This window comes from Anarhichas minor, unplaced genomic scaffold (genome assembly GCF_050575085.1).
Source record: "Anarhichas minor isolate MPS153535 unplaced genomic scaffold, ASM5057508v1 ptg000026l, whole genome shotgun sequence".
In the NCBI taxonomy this organism is placed as follows: domain Eukaryota; kingdom Metazoa; phylum Chordata; class Actinopteri; order Perciformes; family Anarhichadidae; genus Anarhichas; species Anarhichas minor.
In genome coordinates, this window is record NW_027466472.1 from 15,249,227 (window position 1) to 15,274,657 (window position 25,431).

A 25,431-nucleotide genomic window follows, 5' to 3' on the forward strand; every position below is an offset into this window, starting at 1 on the left:
TACCACCTTATTCCTACTGTTGAACAGGATTCCCATTGCACGTTACAAGAAGCACAGGGCAGTATCTGGGCCACTGTCCAATTTACTGCTTAAGGGGTTTAGTCAGGAATCTGTTGGCTGTCAGTAGGTAAGGGGTCCTTGGGTAAACCTGACTTTGATCTGTGACTGAGGTGACTTTAGAGCAAGCTGAGGACCATGAGACAATAGACTGCAAAAGCTCTGCTTCATCCCCAAAACACAGGCACAAGCCTATTCACATTACTCTTCCATATATAAAAAGGGACAATAATTCACACAGTGCGCTGACCTTGCATAATTTGTGTGTGGCCTGAATTTCAGCTTGAAATTTACAAGCGCTATTTTCATAAGTTTTTATATCGATGTGCAGCAAAGCTGGGGAAATGATTACTGGCACACTGTCTGCAGAAGGGAGCCTGTGGCTTTTTTCATTACTTTCTCCCCTCTCAATAAACCTCCAGTTTATCTGTAACACTGGAGATATGAAGTCCAGAGATATGTTGTTCCTCTGCCTCTCAAAAAATAGATATCCATTGATCTGCTTTGATGCAACTACCGGTTAGTAATGATATGCGATATTGTGAAAAAGGCAGGCGGGGAAAGATTCACGATTTTAGGTGAGGCGGGTTTTGTGATTTTGCATTAAGCCTCGAATAAAAATCCGAATTGCTCAGTTCATCTCTTCAAACTTTCACATCTATTCAGTAAATTTGTACCAACAAATGAGAACTAGGAATTTGTGGATTTCTTATGTGGAATAATGAAAATCCATGGCGGTGTCATCTTTTATTTTTACAGCACTCCAGTGGAGAAAATCAATGCAAAGAAGAATGACATCATATCCTTAGCAAGGCAGCGATGGTAGATTCGATTTAGACTTTCATCTACGTGAAGATAGCACGGGTGTATGAGCATGGGGATGTAAATATGAACCGTCAGGGAGAGATGAAGAGCTGATGATGGAGAGGTGCTCATCATTGTATAATAAAGTGTGTGTGTGTGTGTGTGTTCATGATTATATGAAGGGCTGTGTGGTTCGAGCAACAAAGAGGAAGGTCATTGCTATTAGAGATGTTGATGGGCACAAATATGTGTTCATTATTGCTGTTGTAAAGCTTATTGACAGTAAGGATATATGTGAGCAAGTCGGCCATGGACAAGCAATTGCATAAGCCTAGTGTGTGCAGTAGCCCACACTATGCAAACCTTTTTTGGCAATTTTATATGCTGTAAACACATTACTGTTTTCATGGCAAATCAATAGTAATGTGTTTCTAACATTTTGTCATCTGTGCGGAACAAATTATTTGTTTCAAAACATCTGGGCTGCTGCTTTACGAGCTGCCTTCGGTTTTCTAAATGTAGGAACAGCTCAAGGTGTTATGTTTTGTTTTTCTGTTTTGTTTTAAATGATCTGTTTCTTTAACTGTTAATTTGCTTTGTGTCCCCTAAAGGAGGATATACTGAGATTTTGTTAATTTGTTCTTCTCTTCTTTCTGTTTTCTCTCAGTTCTACGTGACGACTTCAGACAAAACCCTGCAGATGTGATTGTGGCAGCAGGAGAGCCGGCGGTGCTGGAGTGTCAGCCTCCACGAGGACATCCCGAACCCACTATATCGTGGAAAAAAGAAGGAATAAACATCGACGACCGAGATGAGAGAATCACTGTAAGACTCTATTTTATTTTTATTTTTGTCTGCAAAGTGCAGTAACTCTAACATTGTTATTGCTGACACGTAGGCGACTCGATTCCTGAAGACTGCTTTGTAAACAAGGATGATATGTTTAAATGCATGAGATAGTGATGCAGGTTAAATCCTTCCCACCGCTTCAGTGTTTGTTGAAATATTGATTTGTTTGCCTCATTATTCACATACAGCAATTACCAAAACCCAGAGCTGTCCATTTCAGTGGCTACAACCTCTAATGACTGAGGCAGATAGAATCAGTCTTGCTTCCTCAGTCAGCAGTGGTGCATTGATTAGCGATGACTTGCTGATGAAATCAACTACGAGAAGCGTGTATCAGGAGGGAGAAATGAGCTGACCGAAATCAAAGAGGAAAAAGTTGCACTGAGCAGCAGCGGTGCCTGCAAGATCCAAACAACTCTTTACTTTCCATGTGATTTACAACCAAACCCCCAATTATTCAGCTTTAATTAGAACAACAGCACAGCCGCTACTGCAGCATCAATCAACTCTACATGCTTGCTTACCAAAGGTCTTGAATAATCCTAACTCAAACTGTCTTAGCCAAACACAGTTCTGGGTCCATAGTTGTTTTCCTTGATTAGGAGGAAACCTTTTTTTCATTCGACTGTACTGATTGGATGTGTGCAGTCGAGGCTGACTCAGCACTCGGCTAACACAAGCAGGTAGTGAGGAGGGGAAGTAGTTAGCTGTGGCTCTGGAACCCATTTTCACAATCTGACCGGTGGGGTTTTAAGGATCTGGCTGCTTATTGTGAAGTAGTTGAGCAGTCAAATGGTTTGGCCCCCCGAGTGCTGACGATGGCGAACTTCACAGTACAGTCACGGACAACCAGATCCTCCCCGGATAATTAATCCAAGATACTAATAAAGACGTTCAGCTCTGTATGCTTGTAGCGTAATGCTGAAATCTGGCTTGGGCTAGTAGTGTACAAAACATTTTCATTACTGGGTAAGTTGAAACGGTGATTCATCGCTGTTGGCTCCCTGCAACGGAGGCCTGCACATGACTGAACGCAGTTTTGCTCAGCGAGGGCCAGTTGAGGTTTGCATGCACTAAATGCACTAAAAATCAAACTCATAAACAGCGCGAGTATTCTTCCTCTGTGTTTTTTTTCTAAGCTGTACCGGCAGAAGATTTAGAGTCCGCGTCTGGCCGCTGAGCAGCATAATTGAAAGAAACAAGCACATAATCTAGTTTAAAGGGAATCAAATCATATCTGTCCCTGAGTTAAGTCAGTAGTTACTCATGAGCACGGAACCTCTATGCCACATAATGAACTCTTGTGGCCTTTGAATTCACTGCTTGTCTTGTGTTTTCTGCACATTTGGATCATGCATGTATTGTGTGTTTACTGCATTCACACCTAACTACTTATTTGTGCCTACTGTTGCACTTAAGTTAGTATTTTAGGAAAAATTAAACAATACAGCATGAGGCAGTTTACCATTAGGTACTGAACAAAACTGAAAAGAGGAATACTATTTTATTTTAAAGAGGAGACGATGCCCAACATTAAACACAAGTTTAGGGAAAACCTCTTTTCAGTTTTGTTCATCACCTAATGGCAAACTGCCTCATGTTGTTTACACAGCTCACATGGCCTTTCTCATAATTACATTGTATCCCCATCAAATAAAACGCACACAAACATGTTCCTGTTGTTTATAAATAATTTCTGCAAAAACATCCATCCTACCCCCTGCATGGTGGAAGTGACGACTTATTATCAATGCTGCAAATGTGATGTTCTGCACTGATGGGTGAAATCCTCAGAGGAAACATTCTGAAGACTTTTTTTTGTCCATGTAGCCTGCAGCAGTGTTGGGCCTTCTGTAGAACTGAAAACAGGATCTGGTAGATTTAAGAGAGCTTCGTGGACCAGCTGGTGTTGCTCGCAGTAAACTGACTGAGTCTTCCCCAAAAGGCCGCTTTAAAAGTAGCGCTAGACGTCATGTAATGCTTTCGTGTAAGTATGTGTAATCAACTGTGGTGACAGATAGGAGTCTGGGCGGTCCTCTGGTGGACACCCATGTTAACAGATCAAGTCGTATTAGAAATAGGACAATCATGAGGCGATGTTCAGAGTTTGTTTATGGTATAGTGAATATTGGTGCCAGTGAATATAGACTTTGGAGAGGGAGGCAGAGGGTGGAATCTTTATAATGTGATGAACAGCTGAGCTCGTCAATGGGCCCCCCTCATCCAGCCTGCATTGTTGTTTGGTTCAGTTCATTCCTCCCACCGTGCAACATGCTGGAACGTGCAGTCTCCTTGGTGATCCCTGGTGATCAGAGCGAGGTCCCTCTGTACTGCACTTTACTGGGATAGGTCGGCTTGGCTTTGGTGGCTGCAGCATAAAGGGGGAATGAACTTCAGAGAGAGGCAGATACATCAGAAGGAACCCTTCTGTTTTCTTTCTATTGTAAGCAGCTGTGTGTAAAAAAAAACAGCGACCTGCTGTGTGTCATCTCACATATATTTATGACTTCATGTGGGGCGGTTTTGAATAGTTTCCCACCGCGCCGTAAAGAGTGAGGCAGGGCTATTACCCTGTATTACCCTGTAATGCTGCTGTGCCACTAGCAGCAGCTGGCCTCATCGCTCTCTACTTTGGTCAAACAGGTCTTTCAGGAACCATGAGTAAAGGATAAATAAACAGAAACAGGAGAAATGCCAGTATTCAAATCTAGACCATTGTCTGCTGAGAGCAAGTGTTTGTTGGCAACATCATAAACGACCATAATGCAGCACATTGTCCTCCTCCTTTTGTGCAATAGTTGTGGCTAATTGTCAGCCTGTAAAAATAACTGCTGTGTGAATACCAACAGAATGCATGTTGAATAGAGGCTTTCTTTTTCATTATCAGCATTGCCAAATGACATGAGACAAAAGGCAACAGGATCGAGCCATCTCCCTGTAATGCAGGGATAATGGTCAGATTGTTGGGGCTTTCAGCCGCCTGTGTGCTTCGCTGTGTTGTGTGGAGAGGATATGCATGCAGAGAAAACGAGGGCCGCTGCTGCATTCATTTACTTGCTCTTGGACTCCCTGCTGCTCTGGCACTCCAAGTATTTCTGTAGAGAATGGTAAACTGCCACAGACACACAGAGGTAAGAATATAGATAGAGTAGACGGGGCCCTAATTGGATCCTCATGTCAAAGCTCTGTGGACCCAACAGTACACCCCCCTCTTTCTCTGCTGCATGCTCTGCCCTGACCTTGGGCCTTTGTGAGTGTCACAGTGTTTTAGCTGTTAAGCCTTTCCTCAAACAAACAGTAACATAATGATACTTCAAACCCCTCCAGCACCACGGGATGCCCTAAATAAACCAGCCTTCCACAGCCTCTTCAAGTCCCTCTGCCCTCCTGCTTTATCATGAATATTAAACAGGGCTGAAGGGCCGAGGAATGCCTCTAAACCAGAAGAATGTGTCTGGTTGCAAAGTTGTCCATCAAGAATCTTAGACTTAGCCTGACAACTTTACAGAAACTAAAATCCACACATGACTTGACTGCATGTGAAGTACAGTGATGGAGATTCACAGAGACGTGTCATACTGTAGCTCTCAAGTGAACACACATGTAGGAGGGCTTGAGTTTAACACGGCAGTCACGCATTTACAATATTGTGTGTCAAGCTCTCTGTCAGTGCTACTCTGATGAGGGTATCGATTACATGCTTGCAGGTGGTGGTCCTGGTCTCGCGGGCTGATGTGTGCATTTAAAAGCTTAAGCCCCCATCAAGGCAAAGAGATCATTGGTGCGCCATGCTATTGTCTGTGTCTGCGCTGACTGGCATGGCTGTGAGATGAGAGAAGGGTTGAAGGGCCTGTGCTGGGGCCGGGGCTGCCTTTCTGACTGCCTGAGAACAAAGCACCTCCTCTGGCCTGTAATCAAAGCCCTGGGAAATAACAGACATGACATTCACCTGGACAAACACACATTCACTGGTGTGTGTGTGTGTGTGTGTGTGTGTGTGTGTGTGTGTGTGTGTGTGTGTGTGTGTGTGTGTGTGTGTGTGTGTGTGTGTGTGTGTGTGTGTGTGTGTGTGTGTGTGTGTGTGTGCTGTTCATGTGTGCTTCAATGTATGTTCACTTGCTCTCACTTGTAGTTGTATGCACACACTGAAAAAAATAAATCCAAGAAACCTATTCTTTAAAACATTCCCCACGATAATTGTCAAAACTATCCTGAAGCTCTTTGAGGCGACTGGAAAATTGCTCTCAGTCCTGCAGGGCCTCAGGTGTTCCCTCAGGGACCTGTGGTTGTGTTGGATTGGGAAAGCGTACTTTGGCTCAGCTTACCCCTGAGGAGGAACAGGCCGACTGATAGTGATTTAGACTTCAAGTGGAAGCTGAGTGGAAACAGCGAAAAAACGGCTAGAGAGATAGAGTAGTCCAGTTTATCTTTATCTCTAGGTATAAGCTCAGAGCCAAAACCCTCTTTAGCACCAAGCCATTATGTGTTTGTGAGTACATTTCATCATTGTGTTGTAATAGCTTTTTGATAAGTAAGTGCTGCGAGCCATTCTTAAATGCAATCAGGAAATGTTTTTGTAATGTTCGAGCTACACTGTTTTCTGTTTTCTCTGTGTCAGCCAAAGGCCCCAAGTGTCTCTCACACTCTAATATTGTTGTTTTCCCTCTCCAGGATAAGCCTCTCACCTCCTCTTATATTCCCTCAGATACGCGGAGGGAAGCTGATGATCACAAATGCCCGGAAGAGTGATGCTGGGAAGTATGTGTGCGTCGGCACAAACATGGTTGGAGAACGCGAAAGTGAAATAGCTGAACTTACAGTGCTTGGTGATTAATCTTTTCTTTCTTTTTTTTATCTCTATCTGCTGTCTTCTTGACTCTGTCCACAGACAACTCACAAACATGCACACACACACACTCACACACACACACACACACACATCCACATGTTTTTTTTCTGTTTGTCTGCAGTGAGAAACCCAATCCAGATGTTAAGCTTAGATTGTCAATCTCCCAGGGAACTAAATGGTGTCACTGACCTTTATCAGATAGAGTGTGAGATGACCTCCAATCTCACACTTAACTATGAATCCCACGCTGGCACCAGCAGCTTTTCTCCTATGACCAGCTGCACCCTATTTCATCATGAATGACCTCTGACCCCGACACTCTTCTGTGTCCCGAGCAGAGAGCATGTCCAGACTCCTGATTGTTATTTATTTTTTTACCTTCTTCACCTCTTTTCCTGAGAGACCTCTTATAATCTGTCAGAAGGAACAATGACGAAGCTGGTTTTATAAAGAGAAATATTAATAGCGAAATAATACTATAGGGGCTTAAACAAGGCCAGGCCCTAGTTTTTGTGTTCTGAGGGAGCATCGTTACCTAGAAACTCTGGTTAATCGTAAACCACCATGGTTAGTTTATGGGACCAAGTCCGATGGAATGTGTGAGTAAATAGAAGGATTAGCATCTAGCCATTTAGAATATAGAAAATAAACATTGGTGTCCAGAGAGAGTCAGAGCTTAGACTTTCTGTGTCAGTGTCAAGTCTTCAATTAATTTAGTGTCTTGTCACGTGTAATTAAAAGCCTATACTGTACCACGAAGCAGTAACCGTTTCCTCTTCTTAATTTTGTCTTGTGACTTCTGTGCGCTGTCTAGTCCATGCAATCTAGACTGTATTTTTGTCTTATTTAACCGATGTCCTTAACCATAAATTGGCTATTACCATGTTCTTTTTTTGTCTCTGTATAAAAACTAAATTTGATTAGCTCACATTACGTCGTCGATTTCATTCCAGGACACCTCACAGGACCTAAAACTGAAACTTCAAGATGGCTTTTTCCACTGGATTTCATTACATTTTCAATTTAATTTCCAACTTAGCTCTAAAGCTTGACAACAAAGAACAGGACTGAGATTCATTGAGGATATCAAAGCAACAAATTGAATGACTTTCACTTAATCAAAACATTATTCCACTTCTACCGTTCCGTGCTATAATTATACATGTGCGTGATGTTTCCATCAATGCAGAACGTCCCAACTTTGTACGTCGCCCAGGCAGCCAGGTGGTGTTAGTGGACCAAAGTGTAGAGTTCAGATGTGAGGCCCGTGGTGACCCAGTTCCTACCGTGCGCTGGAGGAAAGACGATGGTGACCTGCCCAAAGGAAGGTATGACTCATCAACTGGTCCCCTTTCATCACACAACACCTTTCTCCCGCACCCTCCTCCTCTCTTTGTTTGATCCACTGCTTGCTTTTTTCTGTCGTCAGCTGACGCATTGTGTCTGTGTCAATAAAGTTTTTGTGTATATGACAACATTAGATACATGAATCCCTGTTTTAATCCAGATACGAGATTCGTGAGGACCACACCCTGAAGATCCGCCGTCTGACCTCAGCTGATGTCGGCTCCTACACCTGCGTGGTCGAGAACATGGTGGGCAAGGCGGAGGCATCGGCCACGCTCACCGTCCACGGTAAGACAGTGCACTGTTACGAGTCTCAGTTTTTACACTGTTCAGTCTGCTGAGCATTTCATTTACAGCTCCTTGGACAGTTATTTGGAATTCATTTCCATTTTGGGTCATTGTGCAGCTTGATTCAAATGCAATTTAGCCCAACCAAATTGCAATAATGGCCCTCAGCTTTAGCACTACACGGTCATCACTTTCAACTATTCTCTCTCAATTAGCTGATTGATTTCTAATAAAAAGAAACGCAAAAATCCATAACAGCTGTAGAGTTGTGCACATGGGAGCTCAGCAGCAATCGATTTCAATTGCCCTATACAAGTGGCATTTCTCTGGAGGCATGTCTTCCGTCATGTTTTTAGACATGCAGTACTATATGTGAACCTATGGAATATCTGTGTGTCTCCTGTGGCCCTCGCCATCGGACATCTTATTAACAAAGTTGGATATATAGCAGCTGGTCACAGTGTGTGAACATTCAGAAAGAAACCATTCAAGGGAACTGGGGGCTGGGATCACCCGTAAACCCTCCTGAGAATCAGAGAAACACAGGGGCCATTTAACACCAAACTAATGGGAATGTAGGGACTCGGGTGAGAGAAGAAGGGAAGGAAGGAGGAGGCTTAGTGCATTGGAGATGGGGATTGGATGGAAGGACAGTGAATATGTCGGTCTTGGTTGCAGCTTGCCACTGATGCAGAACGGGTCGGGAATTGGTGCTGGGGGCAGTTATGGTGAAAGAGGATAGAGGAGGAGGGAGAGGTTTCTGTGGTGAGGTCAGTCATATTAATGTCACTTCCAGCAGTCTATACTGCAGAGATATAAAGAGACAAGGCAATTGTATTCCTCTGCCAACCCCCCACCCGCAAAGACAGATACTTCATCATCACATGGCTACCCTTTGCAATTATTTCTTGATTTTCTCTCTCAACACGGCAATCTTTTGATTGGTTGAAGAGCAAGATTAGCCACACCTGCCGATACACCCATCAATATATCTCCTTCTCTCATTGCCTTTTTTCACTCTTTCTCTCTCCCTGATGAAAGCTTAGTTAATGAAAGGGAACGGCATTGATGTGCTGGTTCAATAAGCTGTTCCCCTTGGCTTAGAGTCATCTTTGAAATGCTAAAAACCTCTCTTGTCCTCAGTGGAAATGAAATGTCTTAACCTCAGGCCAATTCCCTGTTGCCTACATGCAGAAGCGTGGCACTAGCCCTCTTTTCATACATTATGCCTTTCAACCCCCATGTTATACGAGAGGTATGGAAAACGAACCTCTGCAATAGATTTACGGGACAAATGCTTTCTTGGAGTGTCAAATTTGGTGAAAGCCAGAACAGAATAGGAATCCTCGTTCTGCTCTCATGGTTAGATCGGACTAATGCCTGAACCTCTAAGCCTTCGAAGTTCCTAGAACCTTTTCCATCCACCCTTCAGATCCCTGAGCTTCATCCAGACCAGGACATGAGGAGGCCAGCGAGGCTGTGGGCACTGAGTAGTCCAGCTAATTAAAGACAAGCAGGCCACAGTCCCATGCCCGGAAATGACATGCTTCTAATTACAGATGCGGGCACAGCAAAGGAAAGAGAGGCCGGGTAATTGTAGGTCTAAACAGGCCAAAGCAGCGAAACGATCCATAGGTAGTAAGATGTCGCTGTAGTAGTGAAGACAACATTAATGTGGGGGGCAGGAATAATAATTTCAGTGGTAGTGAGCCACTGGCAGAGCAAACTACACCCCAAAACGATATGGAATCTGAAATATAAGGCCAAAGTGGAATTAATGTCAATATTCTTTGATTTCAAGTTCTGTTCCGCTAAATCTGCTGTGATGTGTAAATGGACGATAAAACCAATAGAATTAAAACTGGATTTTTTTCTTTCTCCAAAAACTGGTTAAAAATATAATATAATGAGAAGAATCCAACTCTGTGTGGACAGAGGGGGGATTTTCACGCCTTCCATGGTCACATTGTTCGGGAACAATGTCGACATTGTGGAAGTGGTGCCCTGGTCTAGTTTCCTTTCAATGTGCTCTGCTCTCATTATGACTTAATCAGTGTATTATTGTCTTACACACATGTTTGTCAGTTCACTACACCTCCTTTGGACTTAATAAATATGTCAAGTAAAAAATGTCATTGATTGATGGAAGAGACGCATAGTTGGCCAAGTCACCAGCCGCATTTATAGTTTCATCGTAAAATCATTCATTTAAACCACATGTAGCATGAGATGGGCTGTTCAGCTATTGAGTCTGCTTAAGTCTGCATGTGAAAGTGGGTATTTTTTAAAGAATCACACAAAGGCATTTTGATCTGGGTCTGGTGTGTTTAGATAATGTTTATACAATACTTTGTTAATTTAACTTCCACCAAAAGAAAGGCAAATTTCAGACTGTATTGGATATAATTCAGAAAATCAGGGTGTTGTTTTTTCTCAGCTGGTTAAGTTTGTCGTTAGCAGTGATTTATGTGTAGAAAGGTCTTGAATGGAATGGCAGTCCCTAGAGCAGCGTTGCTAATAACCCATGTAAAGGGTCTGGAAGGAGACTTGGAACTGGTGCCAAAACAGAGCGAGTGAGAGTAGCTTTCCTGTCAACCCACCGTGTACTGTTACAGTGATGATAAATACCAAAACCCGGTTGGGCGGCACATATAGAACTGATGCTTTTCATTGTTCTATCTCTGTATCTCTGCATTTGATTTATCTTAATCATCAAATAGACCCTTGTAGTGTATTACTCACAGTCACGCAAAGTTGTGAGAACCACATTTCAGTTGATACAGTATAGACAATCTCAAGAGAAGGACGGAGCATTTAAAGCATGCTACAGACCTCCCAATGGGAGCCACTATTAATCATGCTAAATCCTCTGCACGCAGTCCTACTCTTGTGTTGATGTCAGGCCCACTGAACAGCAGCACTGCTCAAATCCCCATTAATATCTCTGCTGTGGTGTTTGGTACATAGCCTGCCTCCTATTGGGCTGGAGGCCACCGTGCTCAGTGTGTTTTCCTCAGCCGCTCTGATCAGCTTCTTGATAGAGATTCCCTTCTGCGCTGTAAGCTAGCGGAAAGCCTACAACAAAGTAGCCCGGTCAGATTTAAATCTCACCTCTCCCTCCAGGTCCACAACTGTGATCACAGCGGCATGGGAGAGGTAGGGTTACCTAATTAAAGGCTTAGACACTCATGAATGGATGTGTGTGGAGGTGTTGTAGGGGGTTTGTGTGTTTGCGGGTGTGTACGGTCTCATGATTGTGTGTACCTAGAGCCTCTCACGCATGGATAGCGGTGAGCATCTTCTTCTGGGAGCGTTTGATGCAAGTCTTATCTGCATTTAAAAGGCCAGCAAGGGGAGGAGAGAGGGGTCGGTCATTACTCTGACTGACAGCGTTTATGTTTCCGTGGGAGCCGTTGAAGCAGACAGATTAGATAAGGTGACTGATTGGCTGGGGGAGATTTATGGCCAAAGAGTGACAGTTAACATTCACCTTGTGGTTTTATGAACCAGGCTTACATTTGCAAGGCTGTGTCAGAGGGACTGTGATCCAGCTGCTCCTCAGGGTGCTCTAAACCTCATTAAGGGCAGAGGGACGTTCACTCTCACACCTGGAAAGAGAGGAAGAAAGTAAAGCAAACATTATGTCTGCTAAGCATAAAACATCTGTCTCGTATGTTTCATATTGTTTGTGTGCCTTTTTGGTCATTTTATTGTACCTAATCCAGAATTTTTCCTGTCTTTGGATATGTCCTAGGACTGAGGAGAAATGTTGAATCAGATGTTTTTTTTGTGTGTGTGTGCGCACGTGTTTTTAATGCATTCCTGATCACTCATGCTAATTATTTTTGCTCTGTGTCTCATGTGGACCCTAGGGTTTGAGTCAAGGGTGATATATAACTTGTCTTTTATTCATAGAATATTAACGATTATTTGTATCCATGGACATCACATTGTTATTTTCTTTATCACTCCTCTTTATGTCCTGCTGTTTATTATTTATTTATTCATCTTTGGGTTTTTTGTTGTTGTGTTTTTGTTTCCTTTTTAGTCATGTCTGGTAAGTTGAAATGTCACCCGTCACCTATTCACCGCCCCGACAGAGACAGGAAGCTGTCACAACCCCCCCTCCATCCTCCTCCCATCACTTCTCCACCTTCCAATCAGCACTCATGTTTCTGTTGTCATGGGCAACAGTGACAAAAGGACATTAAACGGGTAAAAATATGCTCAGCTTGGGCCTCCAAGGTAAAGCCGCATCATTACATTCTATTATTTCCCCCTTTTATGCATTACCAAACACCCCATCTTATTCATGGACAAATTGTGTCTGTATTTCAGACGACAGTTTTCAGATTGCCAGACTTTATGTAAAACACTGCAGCTGTATTGAGCAAATGCAAGTTTGAGGACCCTTTCAGAGTCAAGGTGTAAACTGGCCTGCATTTGGGCCTCTACGTTCAGGGTGTGGGTCCTCACATAGATGGCCTATTAGACCAGAAAGGCCGAGTGTCACAGCAGAGCCGCGTGGATGACCTTGGGCTACGACACCACACTTAGTCTTAGATGGAATTTGTCATTAAGATGCATGGGTACTGCATCCTGGTTGAGGCCTGCATTATTGGAGGGTGTCAGCATGGACAGATGGCTCAAATTTATTCCCCATTTCCATGTAAATTTTAACGGTCTATGCCCTTGCCCATGCAAATGAGGAGGTCGTTGTTTTTCCCATTCATTACATCTAGAGTATGCCTGCATTGTGAATTTGATCAGTGTACTGCTAATCTGCTGTAAAACAGACTTGCGCAAAGTTTTGAAAGGGAGACTGAATTCTTCGGTCCATGTTTTAATACAGTCAATAATACACAGTAGCTGCAGTCAAATGTATTTAGTCTTTCTTTCAAATAACCCAGACTACTTGCAACTGTAATATTATGATAAGTCAAATAATATGATATGCTGTGTTCATCTATTCAATGGCTAACAATTCTCATGGCTGTCCTCCAGTGCCCCCGGCATTTGTGGTTAGACCAAGGAACCAGGTGGTTGGGGTTGGCAGAACCGTCACCTTCCAGTGCGAGGCCACCGGAAACCCTCAGCCAGCCATTTTCTGGCAGCGGGAAGGCAGTCAGGTAAATTAGATATACCAAGATCAATGTTTAAAACACTCTTCATCTGTTTGGAAAACATGCTAGCATACTCATTCAAAGCTGTGGGAAGAACTATTTTGTAGGCATAGTTCACTTAATAGCTGATATTCTAAGACAGATGCTTGCATACATTATGCCATTTTGGAGTCTTTGTTAATAGAAGTCTAACTGTTTGTGCTTTGTGTTGATCCCCCATAGAACCTGCTCTTCTCCTACCAACCTCCTCAACCCTCCAGCCGGTTTTCTGTGTCTCAGTCGGGGGACCTGACCATCACTGATGCTGAGCGCTCAGACATGGGATACTACAGCTGCCAGGCCATCAACACTGCTGGCAGTGTCCTCACCAAGGCTCTGCTAGAGATCACTGACGGTAAGCAACCGTCTTTTAAGCACAGTTTTCTGCACACAGCAAAGTCTCAGAGGGAATTAGAGGAATACTGAAAGAAAGCTCAAGTGGATAACTGTTGGTGTTTCGAATAAGCTTTGGCTCATGCGGATAATGCTGCTCATCTGAAATGCCGTAGTTGTACCGTAGAGCATATTAATATCCGAATTGAGGTTTGCGAGGTTAGGTCTGGCCTGTTCAATGTGTTCCTGTCAGAGGTAGAGACTCTCTGGTGCCTGTGCACCCAGACCGTGTCTCAGTATTTGGCTTTGCTGGCTTCACACTGGCGAATGTCTTCTTCGGTATTCCTTAGCTGGCTTGCTGCTGTCTACCGTTGGAAGACTGTGGCTGTGTGGTGAGGTCTGGATTGGGTCCTCTAATTACTCCGTTAGCCAATCCCTGTCAGCCTGGTAGACTAACCGTGGCTTCCTTTCCACCATTCCCGCAGAGATCTGGGCAGCTATTATTTTGTCTATGACACACCTAGATTCATCCCTTCATTTACCAAATGTCCGTCTTCATTTCAGGCCGACAATGCTATGCTCCATCTCGCTCTCCTCTTCTCTCTCTCATTCTGTCATGCTCTCTGGATAATAATAACAGTTATTAAAGTGAGCAGGCCACTCCGAGGCCACCACTTCTCCGCAGGCAGATCTGGTAATTACAGGTCATGCTGACAATGTTTTAGTAATTGCACCATCCCCGTCACAAAAGCAAAGACAAAGCGGCCAATAGATTACACCTCAGCATGGCTCTGAGGATCTATTAACACATACATACATCATGTGTTGCTGTTACACTGTGTTAGGTATTCATTTGATTGTTCCTCACTGAATGTAACTTGCTAGTAAATCAGTGGGGTTGACAGCAATGGTCATCAATAGTGCTATGAATTATAATAATCAGAGGGAGGCAGACAAGCCATATGATGAAATAGCGCATTAGAGACTAAATAAAAAAGGAAAAATTACCGGGTGCATGTAATTAAAGTGTCTCTCACAGCTCTTCCCTCTGCCGCCTCATCTCCTCTATTCTCTGCACATTGCAGCCTTTCTCTGTCTCTTGAATACATGCTTTCTCGCTGTGTCTTTGTTGTTTTTGTGTACTGGTTGAGCACCCAGGGTTCACAGGCTGGGAGGCAGGGAGGAGGAGTTTAAACGCCCTCATGCTAATAACATTGTCTGTTCTGGGTGGATGTTTTTTTTTTTTAAAGCATTTTCTCCCTTGTGTTGTGTGTTATGGCTGGGGGATGGGCCAGGGGATTGTTGGCCGTGAGCGATCATATGGGTATTGCCAGGCGTCTGTTAGAGCTTCAGCGAGAAGACTGAAGTATCTGAGGCTGTTTAATTTTAATTACGCTGCTTTTATTTGGCTAAGTTCGACTCCTGCTGCTGAATGATTAGAAAATTGTTTCCAGTTCTTCAAATTGGATTTAGTTCCTCTCCCACAACCCTTTCAGTTTTCACATTGCTACATGACGTTTGGCAGATTCTCTGATGTTTGTGTGCTTGCACACAAGCTATATTTGTCTGAATCCACTGTTCTTTCTGTTCCTGCTACAGCACATGAACACCTGCACAGTCCCCCCACCCCACCACCACACATAATTGCTCATTCTCACTTCTCCTTCCACAGTTATCTCAGACCGTCCGCCACCAGTTATCCGCCAGGGCCCAACCAATCAGACAGTAGCTGTGGACGGCACAGTGGTCCTCAACTGTGTGGCAACAGGAAACCCCACCCCCACCATCCTGTGGAGGAAGGATGGTGTCTTGGTGTCCACACATGACTCCAGAGTCAAACAGCTGGACACGGGTGCATTGCAGATACGCTATGCAAAGGTAAGACACCTGCTCACATGTACAAACATGCTCAGATCCCTTTTTAACATCAACCAAGGTAAACGCACAACACAGGGCCCAGGCATGTTCGGTGGCATTTGGAGTTCTTTGACGATGGACGTTTAAACTTGCCTGATATTTATTTTTAATCAAGGTTATTTTTATTAGACGGCCTTTAATGTCTGGATCCATTTCAAATACACTTCAAAGTTGTCCATATCACACCCCATAATGTGATGGACAAACCCCTGCTGGTTGGTAAATAAAGCATGTGTTCCCTGCCAGCAGCCAGCCCTCAGTGGGCTGTCAGTCAGTTGCTGCAGGTTTGAAATGGAGTCTGTGAAGTCGAACAGTCTGTAGTTCTCGTCAGTCAGCTATAGCGCAGTGGGTTGTGTGTGTAATTTTGTGTGTAAGCGCATATGTGGGATGTGATGGCAAGCTGCGTGACGCTGAACACACTCTCAGGGAAAGACATGTAGGGGGGGTGCTGACGTGTCTTCCAGATGGAGGCGTCACGGGGTCAGAGTTCGTGTCAGTTTGCGGTGTTCTGATGAATGCTGGCATGTCTTGTGGTGACAAGATTGCAGTATGATTGGGCTGCCAGTGTAAGGCAGGCAGGAGGGGATGCGTCTGAATCCCTCTCCCGCTGCAGCCGCGTAAACTCCGCAGGCACTTTGCATTAATGAACTTGTCATTCCTCCCTGACAACATTTTAATGAAGATGTTTTTGATGCGTGAGGTAATTTATTTTAACAATGTGGTTGCGTCAGTTTTATTGTTATTGAGTTTCAATACATTGTCTTGCCTGCCAGACAAAGCAATACGCACCTTGAGGGTCATTGGCAGGACATGCTCACACTCAATTCATCTCAATGTTTTTCTCTCTTTGTTTTGTTTACACACCAGCACAGTAGCCCTTAGCGTACTATGCATCACCACCTAACCAAAACAGAATTATTTGTCTTACCCACTGACGTTGACAGAGGGGATATCTTTTTTTAAATGCAGCACTGTGAAAACACGCCATATATCTTTGCCAACAGGGGGTTTTGTTTTGTGTTTTGCTTATTAGCCTGTTAGCTAGCAAACCCTCTCAAAAATGTGTCAACCGATTTCAATTCAAACACCATGAGCCAAGAAACAAATGATTTGTTATTGGTCTGTATCCAAAATCCAGGTGTCGATCCAAGAATTTTGTGAGAGAAAGGGCTTTTTTCCAGCTCATATTTCTCATGTACTACTGCACAATCTGGCACATGTACCACATGATTGTCTCTCTCTGTGTGTATTTTGATAAAGATATAATGCAGATTACATTGTCCATTATTAATAATAACAAACTTCCGCCTGAGAGAGAGAGAAGTATAAGCTCTCTAAGTGCTTTTTGGTGTTGTGTAATCTCTGTACTAAAATATAACTAAACTACAAATGACTACACTCTAGTTCACCAATGCATACTGCACTCTAAAACGTCAGTGGGCCCCACTTTTCCCAACTTCCTTTTTATATCTAACTAAAATTGTATGAATAATCAAGGTTCTATATTATCCGTACAGCTTGTCACCACATCTGTTGCACAGAGCAGTGGCTTCCATGTTTGGTACTCAAGGGGATGGTAGTCAGAGAAAAAGGTCTCCAATTAGTCAATGAGCCTGTGAAAATCTTTTCCATTTGACTAGGAATGGTCTGCCTCTTGGCCTTTCCAGCTGCTTCCCCTTAGTTTCTGCTATGAAAGAGATGATATTAAGATTATCACGCAACGACAGCTGCCTGCTACAGACCCCACCAGAATGTCAATAAGCAGAAACGTGATGGTGTGTGAGTGGGGGGAGATAGCAAAGGCAGAAACAGGGAAAGAGATGACTACCAGTGCGCGAAACTGTGGCACGCGTTTGAATAATTTCCATTTTACTAAATATCCTCCTCTATTTCCCATCAGCTTGGTGACACTGGTACCTACACCTGCATCGCCTCCACACCCAGTGGAGAGGCCTCATGGAAAGCCTACTTAGAGGTCCACGGTAAGACTTACCCATTAGTGAGGTTTAGTGTAGGAGTAGGAGTTATCCTCCTTTATGAAAAAAGAAATTAAATAAGAGAGGTAATAAAGGTTGGTGATGTTTTGAATGACTTTTTTTTTTTTGTTTTTACTGGGAAATAAACTACATTCTGACCTGTTTCTTTCCTTTTCTCTGTTCCACATTAAGAGTTTGGAGTCCCAGTCCAGCCAAACAGGCCTACTGACCCAAACCTGATCCCCAGTGCCCCCTCCAAACCTGAGGTCACTGACGTTACCCGGACCTCCATCTCCCTTTCCTGGAGACCTAACCTCAATGCTGGAGCCACACCCACTTCCTATATAATAGAGGCCTTCAGGTAAAACTAATCAGCTCAACGATCAGAAACAAAATAACTGCATGGCGTTAATGCAATCTCTTAAACCTTGATTATCTCTGTTGTGTGTCCACAGTCATGCATCAGGGAGCAGCTGGCAGACCTTGGCAGAGCACGTGAAAACTGAGTCATTTGTACTGAAGGGCTTGAAGCCCAGTGCAGTCTACCTCTTCCTAGTACGGGCAGCCAATGCCTATGGGCTGAGTGATCCCAGTCCTATCACTGAAGCTGTGAAAACACAAGGTGACAACTGCCTTCTTACTGAATTTGATATACAGTAACGCAATGTGTTTCTGTAGTTTCGGACAAGATGATTCATGTTTGATGCCTGTGCTGCTGCATACAGATATCCCTCCCACCAGTCAGGGTGTTGACCATCGACAGATCCAAATGGAGTTGGGAGAAGTGCTGATCCACCTGCACAACCCCACCATTCTCTCCTCCTCATCTGTCAGGGTGCAGTGGACAGTGAGTATTATTCTCTCCTTCTTTATCTTCAGACAGCTGCAGCCAGCTACAGATGGCCATATGGATCATTGGTATAGCTGGTCACTAAAGCTCCAAGGTTAGTTTAGTGATATGCCTCTGCTCAATTCATCAGGCCACTCAGCCGAGCTAATGTTCTAACGCTCTAGCACCCTTCAGAGGAACGACACTGCAGGGAGCAGCTTGTAACACTGTCCAAGAGTTCTTAGTGTCCATCTGGCATGAGCTTGAACTGGTCCGCTGGCCAGAGGCCAAAATTCTCGGCTTCGCCCACAGTGGACCACTTAACTGCCCAAAAGCCGGACTACATAGCCCGGCCTTCTGCGGGCCATGTAGTACCGTATAGCAGTGTGTGGCGTGCCAGCCTGTGCCCGATTGCAAGATTGAAAACACTTGAAGGCTGTTAAAATAAAAACAAGTGAGAGGGAAGAGGCGGCCAACTCATGCTCTTAAGTGGAAATGGATTACAGATGTTAAAACGGATAGGTGGGAGAGGAAGAAGTACAAGTAGAAATGGGAGCTTTTGGTGGCTTTTCTTTGCTGGTACAAGCTGAAATGTAAAGTACTTATATCCACCTGCGATTGATCTGGTTAATGTATCTTTTTTTATATTATGAGGAAATATAATTATACTGTCCACCTCATAGAGTTGATATTGGTCTGTGGGATGGCTCACTGTAAAGCTAAGAGCAGTCCCTGTTGTGCCTTTTGACATAGGGCCACCCCTACATTCCCAGGTATTATGAAGTGCCATAGTGAGTGATGAATGGGACTGAGGAAACGTGAAAAGGATACTGACATGTCAAGACTGATTTAAAACATTACTGCCCAGTTACCCTGTCTCCTTGGAATGTTCCAAAAAAACACATGACATGGGGGAGACTGACATTGCAGTTAAGTGCCACGGTTTCCTTGTTTTCTGGGGTTAAATCTATTCCCAATGTGGAGTTTCTTGGTTTTACATTTTCCTTTGTGTGGTGGTAAATGGTTGCACAGTTTTTGGGCTAATGAAGACCACCTGAGCCGGCAGCATATTTTATGGGGGAGGAATAAAAAGAAATCTGTAAAATCTTTAGCCGGTGCTGCTTGCCTTCCACGGGGAGTCTTAGGGATGTAAGCATACGTGTGAGCAGTTATACCTTTTCTCCAAACATGCTGGATCACAAAGCAACACTTTATTTAGCTGCATCAGATGCTGCTGTTGATGCTGATGCATGTACTCTCAACTTCTGTAAAGACCTACTTTTCCCCCTCTTCCTTGACTTCAGCATCTAGTCACTACACTGTAGAGCAGGACAGGATGAGACAGGCTGTTCTGGGAGCCTGGGCCCTATTTAACCAGATCCAGACTTAGAGGAACCTCTGGCCAATGACCTCATACTGCGGTTCGCACAAATCGCTGCTGCTCCAAATGGCGCATAGAGAGACAGTCAAAAAGAGAGATGTAGATGTGGATGGATAAACAGAGAGATGATGTGATGAGTTAGCACCCCATTCCACCCAGCGCCTGCCGTATCAGTTGCACGAATCCATAGCTTTCCGGTGATGCTACAATCCATTCCATTACTGTATCAGTTTCCACTGAACTGTGAAGCAGCTAATCAAGTCAAGCTGACACCATCTTTGTCTGTGTTCCCGTGTCATTCACAAGGTGGAGCAACAGTCACAGTACATCCAGGGCTACAAGGTGATGTACAGGCCTTCACCGGAGGGGCTGCAGAGGAGCGAATGGGCTGTGTTCGAGGTGCGGACCCCTGGGGAGGACAGCGCCGTTGTGCCGCAGCTTCGCAAGGGAGTCGCATATGAATTTAAACTCCGCCCCTTCTTCAATGAATTCCAGGGAGCAGACAGTGATGTCAAAATTGGCAAGACGCTGGAGGAAGGTGGGGGAGATGTGGATGTGTGCGAGTTTGCTTTAGTGCTTGCATGTGTGCATGCATGTTTTCATGTTTACACAATTTTATATGCACAGCCTGCATGTGTGAGAGTATACAGCAGCTGTTCACAGCAGGCAGTAAGGCCATGATTATGTTATGTTCAAATGTGGTGTATTCAAGCATGCTACGGTGGATGTTCAGCTCTTTAAAAGGCCCTATGGAAACCAGTATACAACACTTCAGTGCAAGTGTTTTACTAATGTCTCGTAGGGTGTGGTTGTGGCAGTCTCATGAGGTTTGGTTGAAACCCAACTGCAAATTTCTATCTGTAGCGACCAGTTAAGAGAAATGTGAGCGTTTTGCTAGTGAATGTCTGCGTGTTGCATGTGTGGGAGTGTTTTGATCTTTTTTTTTTCTTCTCCTTTGTTCCCAACTCTGTTGATAATTGTTTTCAGAGCTCTAAAAAAATGCCTGTTTTTTTAACACTCGTGCTGTGATTACGTCTTTTATGTTGCATTCATAATTATTTCCGTTTAATTACCGTTGGACCGCAGGTTGGCGTTTAAACACCACCATACTACCCGTGTTCAGAAAGCCCTGTCTGTTTTGAGTAGATGGTTATTTGCTTTTATTTACCCACACAAAGGCACTTGTATTGTAATTTTGATTACTCGTCCTTTGTTCTCACCACAGCTTCTGTCTCACATAGAGATTAAGCTAAATGGAATGAGTGGAGACAGGGAGAGACTGCATGCATGTCTCATGTATGAAGGTGTGTTTTCTATCTTTTGTCAATCCCCCTCAGCCCCCAGTGCCCCTCCTCGCGAGGTTACAGTGGCGGAGAGCGGGGACAATGGGACCGCCATCGTGGTCTCCTGGCAACCCCCTCCAGAAGAGGAGCAGAATGGGGTGGTCCAGGAGTACAAGGTAACACGAAAACAAAACAGCCAGCAGCTACCTCGGGCCTTAGCTAGTGGGACTCGTATTGTGGAGACACACAAAGGAGACACAAACAGGGATGCCCATAGAGCAGATAACAGAGAAAGAGACAATGCGCAGACATGGAAAGGTAATGAATTCCTGGTTGAGGCGCACCTTTGTACACTCCCCAGTGCTCTTCCTCTGTGTGATGAGAGAGGCTCAGTGACGAGAGAGGAAAGGAGTCTAAAACAGGGGAGCTGTTGGAAACTGTTGTGAAACAGTGCCACCTGCTGGAGATGGTAGAGCCACACATGTTGTGGCCATCCAAAGGTGAAGAGTAGTGAGACATATCTGTGGTAATTATTGATAGGTTGTTTTCCTTTCTATTGGTAGTTATGTAGTAACTGGTGATTAAAGATCATAGTGTGTTTAGTGGAGATTAATTGCTGACATGTTCCATACATATGTGTTTTAACTATTTATTTCCACTGATACAAATGCAAATTAAAAGAATGCACCATTTTAAGTGTACCAACTACTTAAAAGTGAACTTCACTGTATTTATGGTATTATATGATCTAGTGGAGACATCCATGTAAAGGCAGCTGAGAGTGTACATGTAAGAGAGTGGAGGGTAACAAGCTGTAATAATGACCAAGGAGAGACACACCTCTATTATAATTCCAGTCATTTCTTTGGAATGATAATGAGTCCCCTTTTCCTCCTCCTTAGTTGATAATGTCTGCTCCTTTTGTAATGACCTGACGTTGGACAGAGCTGTCCACTCGCACGCTATTCTGTGGCAGTCCTGTACTTTAATTGGAAAGCCTTTTTTTTTGCGTCACAGGAAATATAGGTTAGTGGCGGAAGGGGAGATGAGGCAGAGCCAGTGAAAAAGTTAAGCCACTGTTAATTCTCCAGGTAAATGTTTTCTGGTGATGGGCTTTAGAGTAATTTCATGGTTTTTAAGTCCAGCTCGAGAGCGTTCCCTGCTCATTACCGGGCCCTGTTCCCTGGCGGCACTTCCACTTACCGCAATTTTTAAGATACACAGAAAATTTCAGGGCTTTGTAGTTCCATCACAGAAGAGCAAACACGCGCACACGTGTATAGGACAGACCCAAGGAAGTGTGTATGTGAACCTGGTTAACTGGTGGGAGGAGGTGGGGGGTAAAGAAAGCAGAATGTCAGGGGTTCAGGATGTGGAGGTCTTCAGGCCTCATGCTGAGCTGAATGTATGCTTCTCTTTGTGGGCCTGGTTTGAGTCAGCCTGTGAGACTAGTCTCCTTCCTGTGAGTGACAGCACTTAGCTTCTGCTGAAATTGGGTTATGGGGGTGATTACTGATCCCCATTTGTTTTTCATTGGCTTACGGCTACACGGAGCCGTGTTATGGCTACCTCGGCTAATACTGACCCTGTGTTGAGCACAGCCTGTAAAACATAAAGCCATTTTGTAAAATGTGTTCCTACCTCAGAGATGTAACACAATACCCACGGTGCACCGAAATGTTGCAATAGCAGCACCAACCAATTATGAGGACACAGATTTGGTGGCAGCTACCAAACTGAATGTTGTCAAGAAACTCTCCAAACATTGCCTCAATCTCCACTTTCTCTTTGTCTCTGTTATTGCAGATTTGGTGCTTGGGGAATGAGAGCAGGTACCACATCAACCGTACAGTTGACGGCTCAGCCTTATCCGTCCTGATTCCCAGTCTGGCCCCAGGGATCCGCTACAGCGTGGAGGTAGCAGCCAGCACCGGGGCGGGTCCCGGGGTCAAGAGCGACGTCACCTTCTTCCAGCTCGGTGGGTAGAAACAACCTTTAGTTCTCTCTTCACAGGAGGTCATATGCTTATTTTTCTTTTGCTGTCAGTGGATACGTTTGCTGTGTTTCAATGTGTTTGTCCTCTGGCAATTCTTTCACGCAGAATGAAACCCAATCATCTGACAAATAATTATGGCATTAATCCAGTCCATATCAAATGACGAGCTTTTCAGTAATATGACTCTCTGCCAAGTAAACAGACAATTATGTAATTCCTTTCTTTGTGATGGACTAGTCCAAGCCTCTGCCTGTTTTCTTTATCACCAGCGATGCTTAAAAACAGCAATTGAAGTGATTACTGTTATTGAGAAATCAGCAGACTAGCCACGGAAGAGTGTGATGAGTTTGGATGAAAGGGAACTTTAGTCGTTTTTGAGCACAGAGATGGCTTTTAGCTACAGTAGCTGGCAGTGTGATCAATGCGGGCACATTAAATTCCTGCGTGGCAGCTGTTGAGCTTGCTGCCCCACCCTGCTCTGCCTTTCAGTCAAGGATGCAATGATTCCGTCCTTTAGCAACAGCAATAATGAATCCTGCACTCCGGGCTCAGCCTTGACATGTTATTAACACTAAGAAACACAGTGCAGTCTGCAGTGGGGCTAGTTGTTATAATTTTATTCTAGTTTTTTTTTTTTTTTTTTTTCTTCTAGACAGACTGATATTTTGAGATGTTTTGTCAGTTTCTATTCCCTAAATCTATGAGCTGGCCTGCTCAGGAGAAGGTTGTAAAACACATGAATAGCAGGATGAGTCAGAGGGAGAGAGAGAGAGAGAGAGAGAGAGAACTCAATCTGGTTTTAAATGTGTGATTGAGTGGGCTGGGATGGGCACGAAGAAGCATCGGCTGTGACTGATACAATTCCTCTCCCTTGAAGAGTTGCTGTGGTGATTGTTGCCATGTTCCAACACTGGAGTGGAACAATGTGCCTCGGGGATCAGCGCTTCACCCGAATGCATTTGTCACACTCTGAGCTTGTGCGCGTCATCCCAGCCTAGATACCTGTACAGTCCCTTGTGGGCTGCTTAGTCACATTGGCAGACAGAGCCACAAATTGGGAAGACAGAGGAGTGAGAAGAGAGGCAGCGGAATGGAGACACGGACTGAGACAAAGACAGACGGAGGGATATGGAGGGGCAAAGGCAGGGAGCTGGTTTTGTCTGGGAAGTGTTTTTGCCTCTGGCTTAGAGAGTTGGTGGAGAAGAGTGACTACAACATGAAAGGCTTGAGCAAAAGAGATGAAGACAAAGTAACACGAACATGAAGAAATTTCAGAATAACGGGGGTTGGGGCAACCCGAAGAAGTCTTTCATGTATCACGCATGAGGGAGAAGCACAGAGAGAATAGACAGATGAGAAAAACAGACCGAGAGCGAGTTGGCGTGAGCAGCCGTTCAGACGGTGCCTTAACACAGTGCATTTCACAGTAGAAACAGCTTTGAGGCGTTCACACCTCGGTTTTCACAGATGTGCCCAAGTTTGCTAATTACTGTATTTGAGGATGATCTCATTGGATTTATTTATGTGATTATGAATCCACCATTGCTCGGTGTAAGTGATGCCTCTCTGTGTTTTCCTATCCGGCTCCATCAGGCTTGTGTGGCGCACAGGCTCTGTTTGAATGTCTTTGGTTGCTTTCGTCTGCTCACCTGCCATTGTTGACTGGGATTTGAGATGAAAGCCTTTTGAATAATAGAGAGAAACGACTCCATTTCCACAACCCAGCCTCATACCCACCCGCTGCCGCTGAGAGGAACAATCTTTTTGTGCATCAGGAGAAGGAAGACTGTTCATATTTATGTACTGTGCTGACTCCATTTGTTTCAAATATACTTTCTCTATTTCAGGCTTTTCCACTTCGTTTGAGTTTTAGGTTTTAAATAATATTTCTTTCCCTCTTTTCTCTTGTTTTTCACATTCCTAAATCCCCTCTTTTCACTTGTGCTATCCAATTTTGTACCCCCAAATGTACCTTTTTTTTCTATCCTTTCTAATCCTGCTTTCACATCTCCTCCATTCCCCATCCTCAGATGCGTCTGGGCGAATGACGGAGACCGTGGACCAGCAGAACCCCCTATCCCAGCAGATTTCAGATGTGGTCAAGCAGCCGGCCTTCATAGCAGGCATAGGAGCCGCTTGCTGGATCATCCTCATGGTCTTCAGCATCTGGTTGTACAGACACCGAAAGAAGAGGAATGGCCTCTCCAGCAGCTATGCAGGCATACGCAAGGGTCAGTACATAAGTGCAACAGTACACGTTTTACGCTATCAGGAATATCTACTTTCTGATTTTCAGTGCTGGTTTGGGGTAACATGAGGTATTCTTACCTGCGAAATTTGGTGAGAAAATGTAATGCAAT

General features: G+C 44.3%; 1 protein-coding gene across 1 annotated transcript in view; it reads left to right on the forward strand.

Annotated features, from left to right (window-relative positions):
* robo1 (roundabout, axon guidance receptor, homolog 1 (Drosophila)) overlaps positions 1-25,431 on the forward strand; it is a 196,704-nt gene that overhangs the window by 147,921 nt on the left and 23,352 nt on the right. The window contains exons 4-19 of the mRNA XM_076100679.1: positions 1,529-1,686; positions 6,416-6,536; positions 7,749-7,887; positions 8,067-8,194; positions 12,243-12,251; positions 13,199-13,323; positions 13,540-13,711; positions 15,362-15,567; positions 17,507-17,588; positions 17,775-17,943; positions 18,038-18,204; positions 18,308-18,429; positions 20,099-20,330; positions 21,130-21,251; positions 22,882-23,053; positions 25,102-25,302. Of these exons, the coding sequence (XP_075956794.1) occupies positions 1,529-1,686; positions 6,416-6,536; positions 7,749-7,887; positions 8,067-8,194; positions 12,243-12,251; positions 13,199-13,323; positions 13,540-13,711; positions 15,362-15,567; positions 17,507-17,588; positions 17,775-17,943; positions 18,038-18,204; positions 18,308-18,429; positions 20,099-20,330; positions 21,130-21,251; positions 22,882-23,053; positions 25,102-25,302 (2,325 nt within the window). The remainder of the gene's footprint in view (positions 1-1,528; positions 1,687-6,415; positions 6,537-7,748; positions 7,888-8,066; positions 8,195-12,242; positions 12,252-13,198; positions 13,324-13,539; positions 13,712-15,361; positions 15,568-17,506; positions 17,589-17,774; positions 17,944-18,037; positions 18,205-18,307; positions 18,430-20,098; positions 20,331-21,129; positions 21,252-22,881; positions 23,054-25,101; positions 25,303-25,431) is intronic.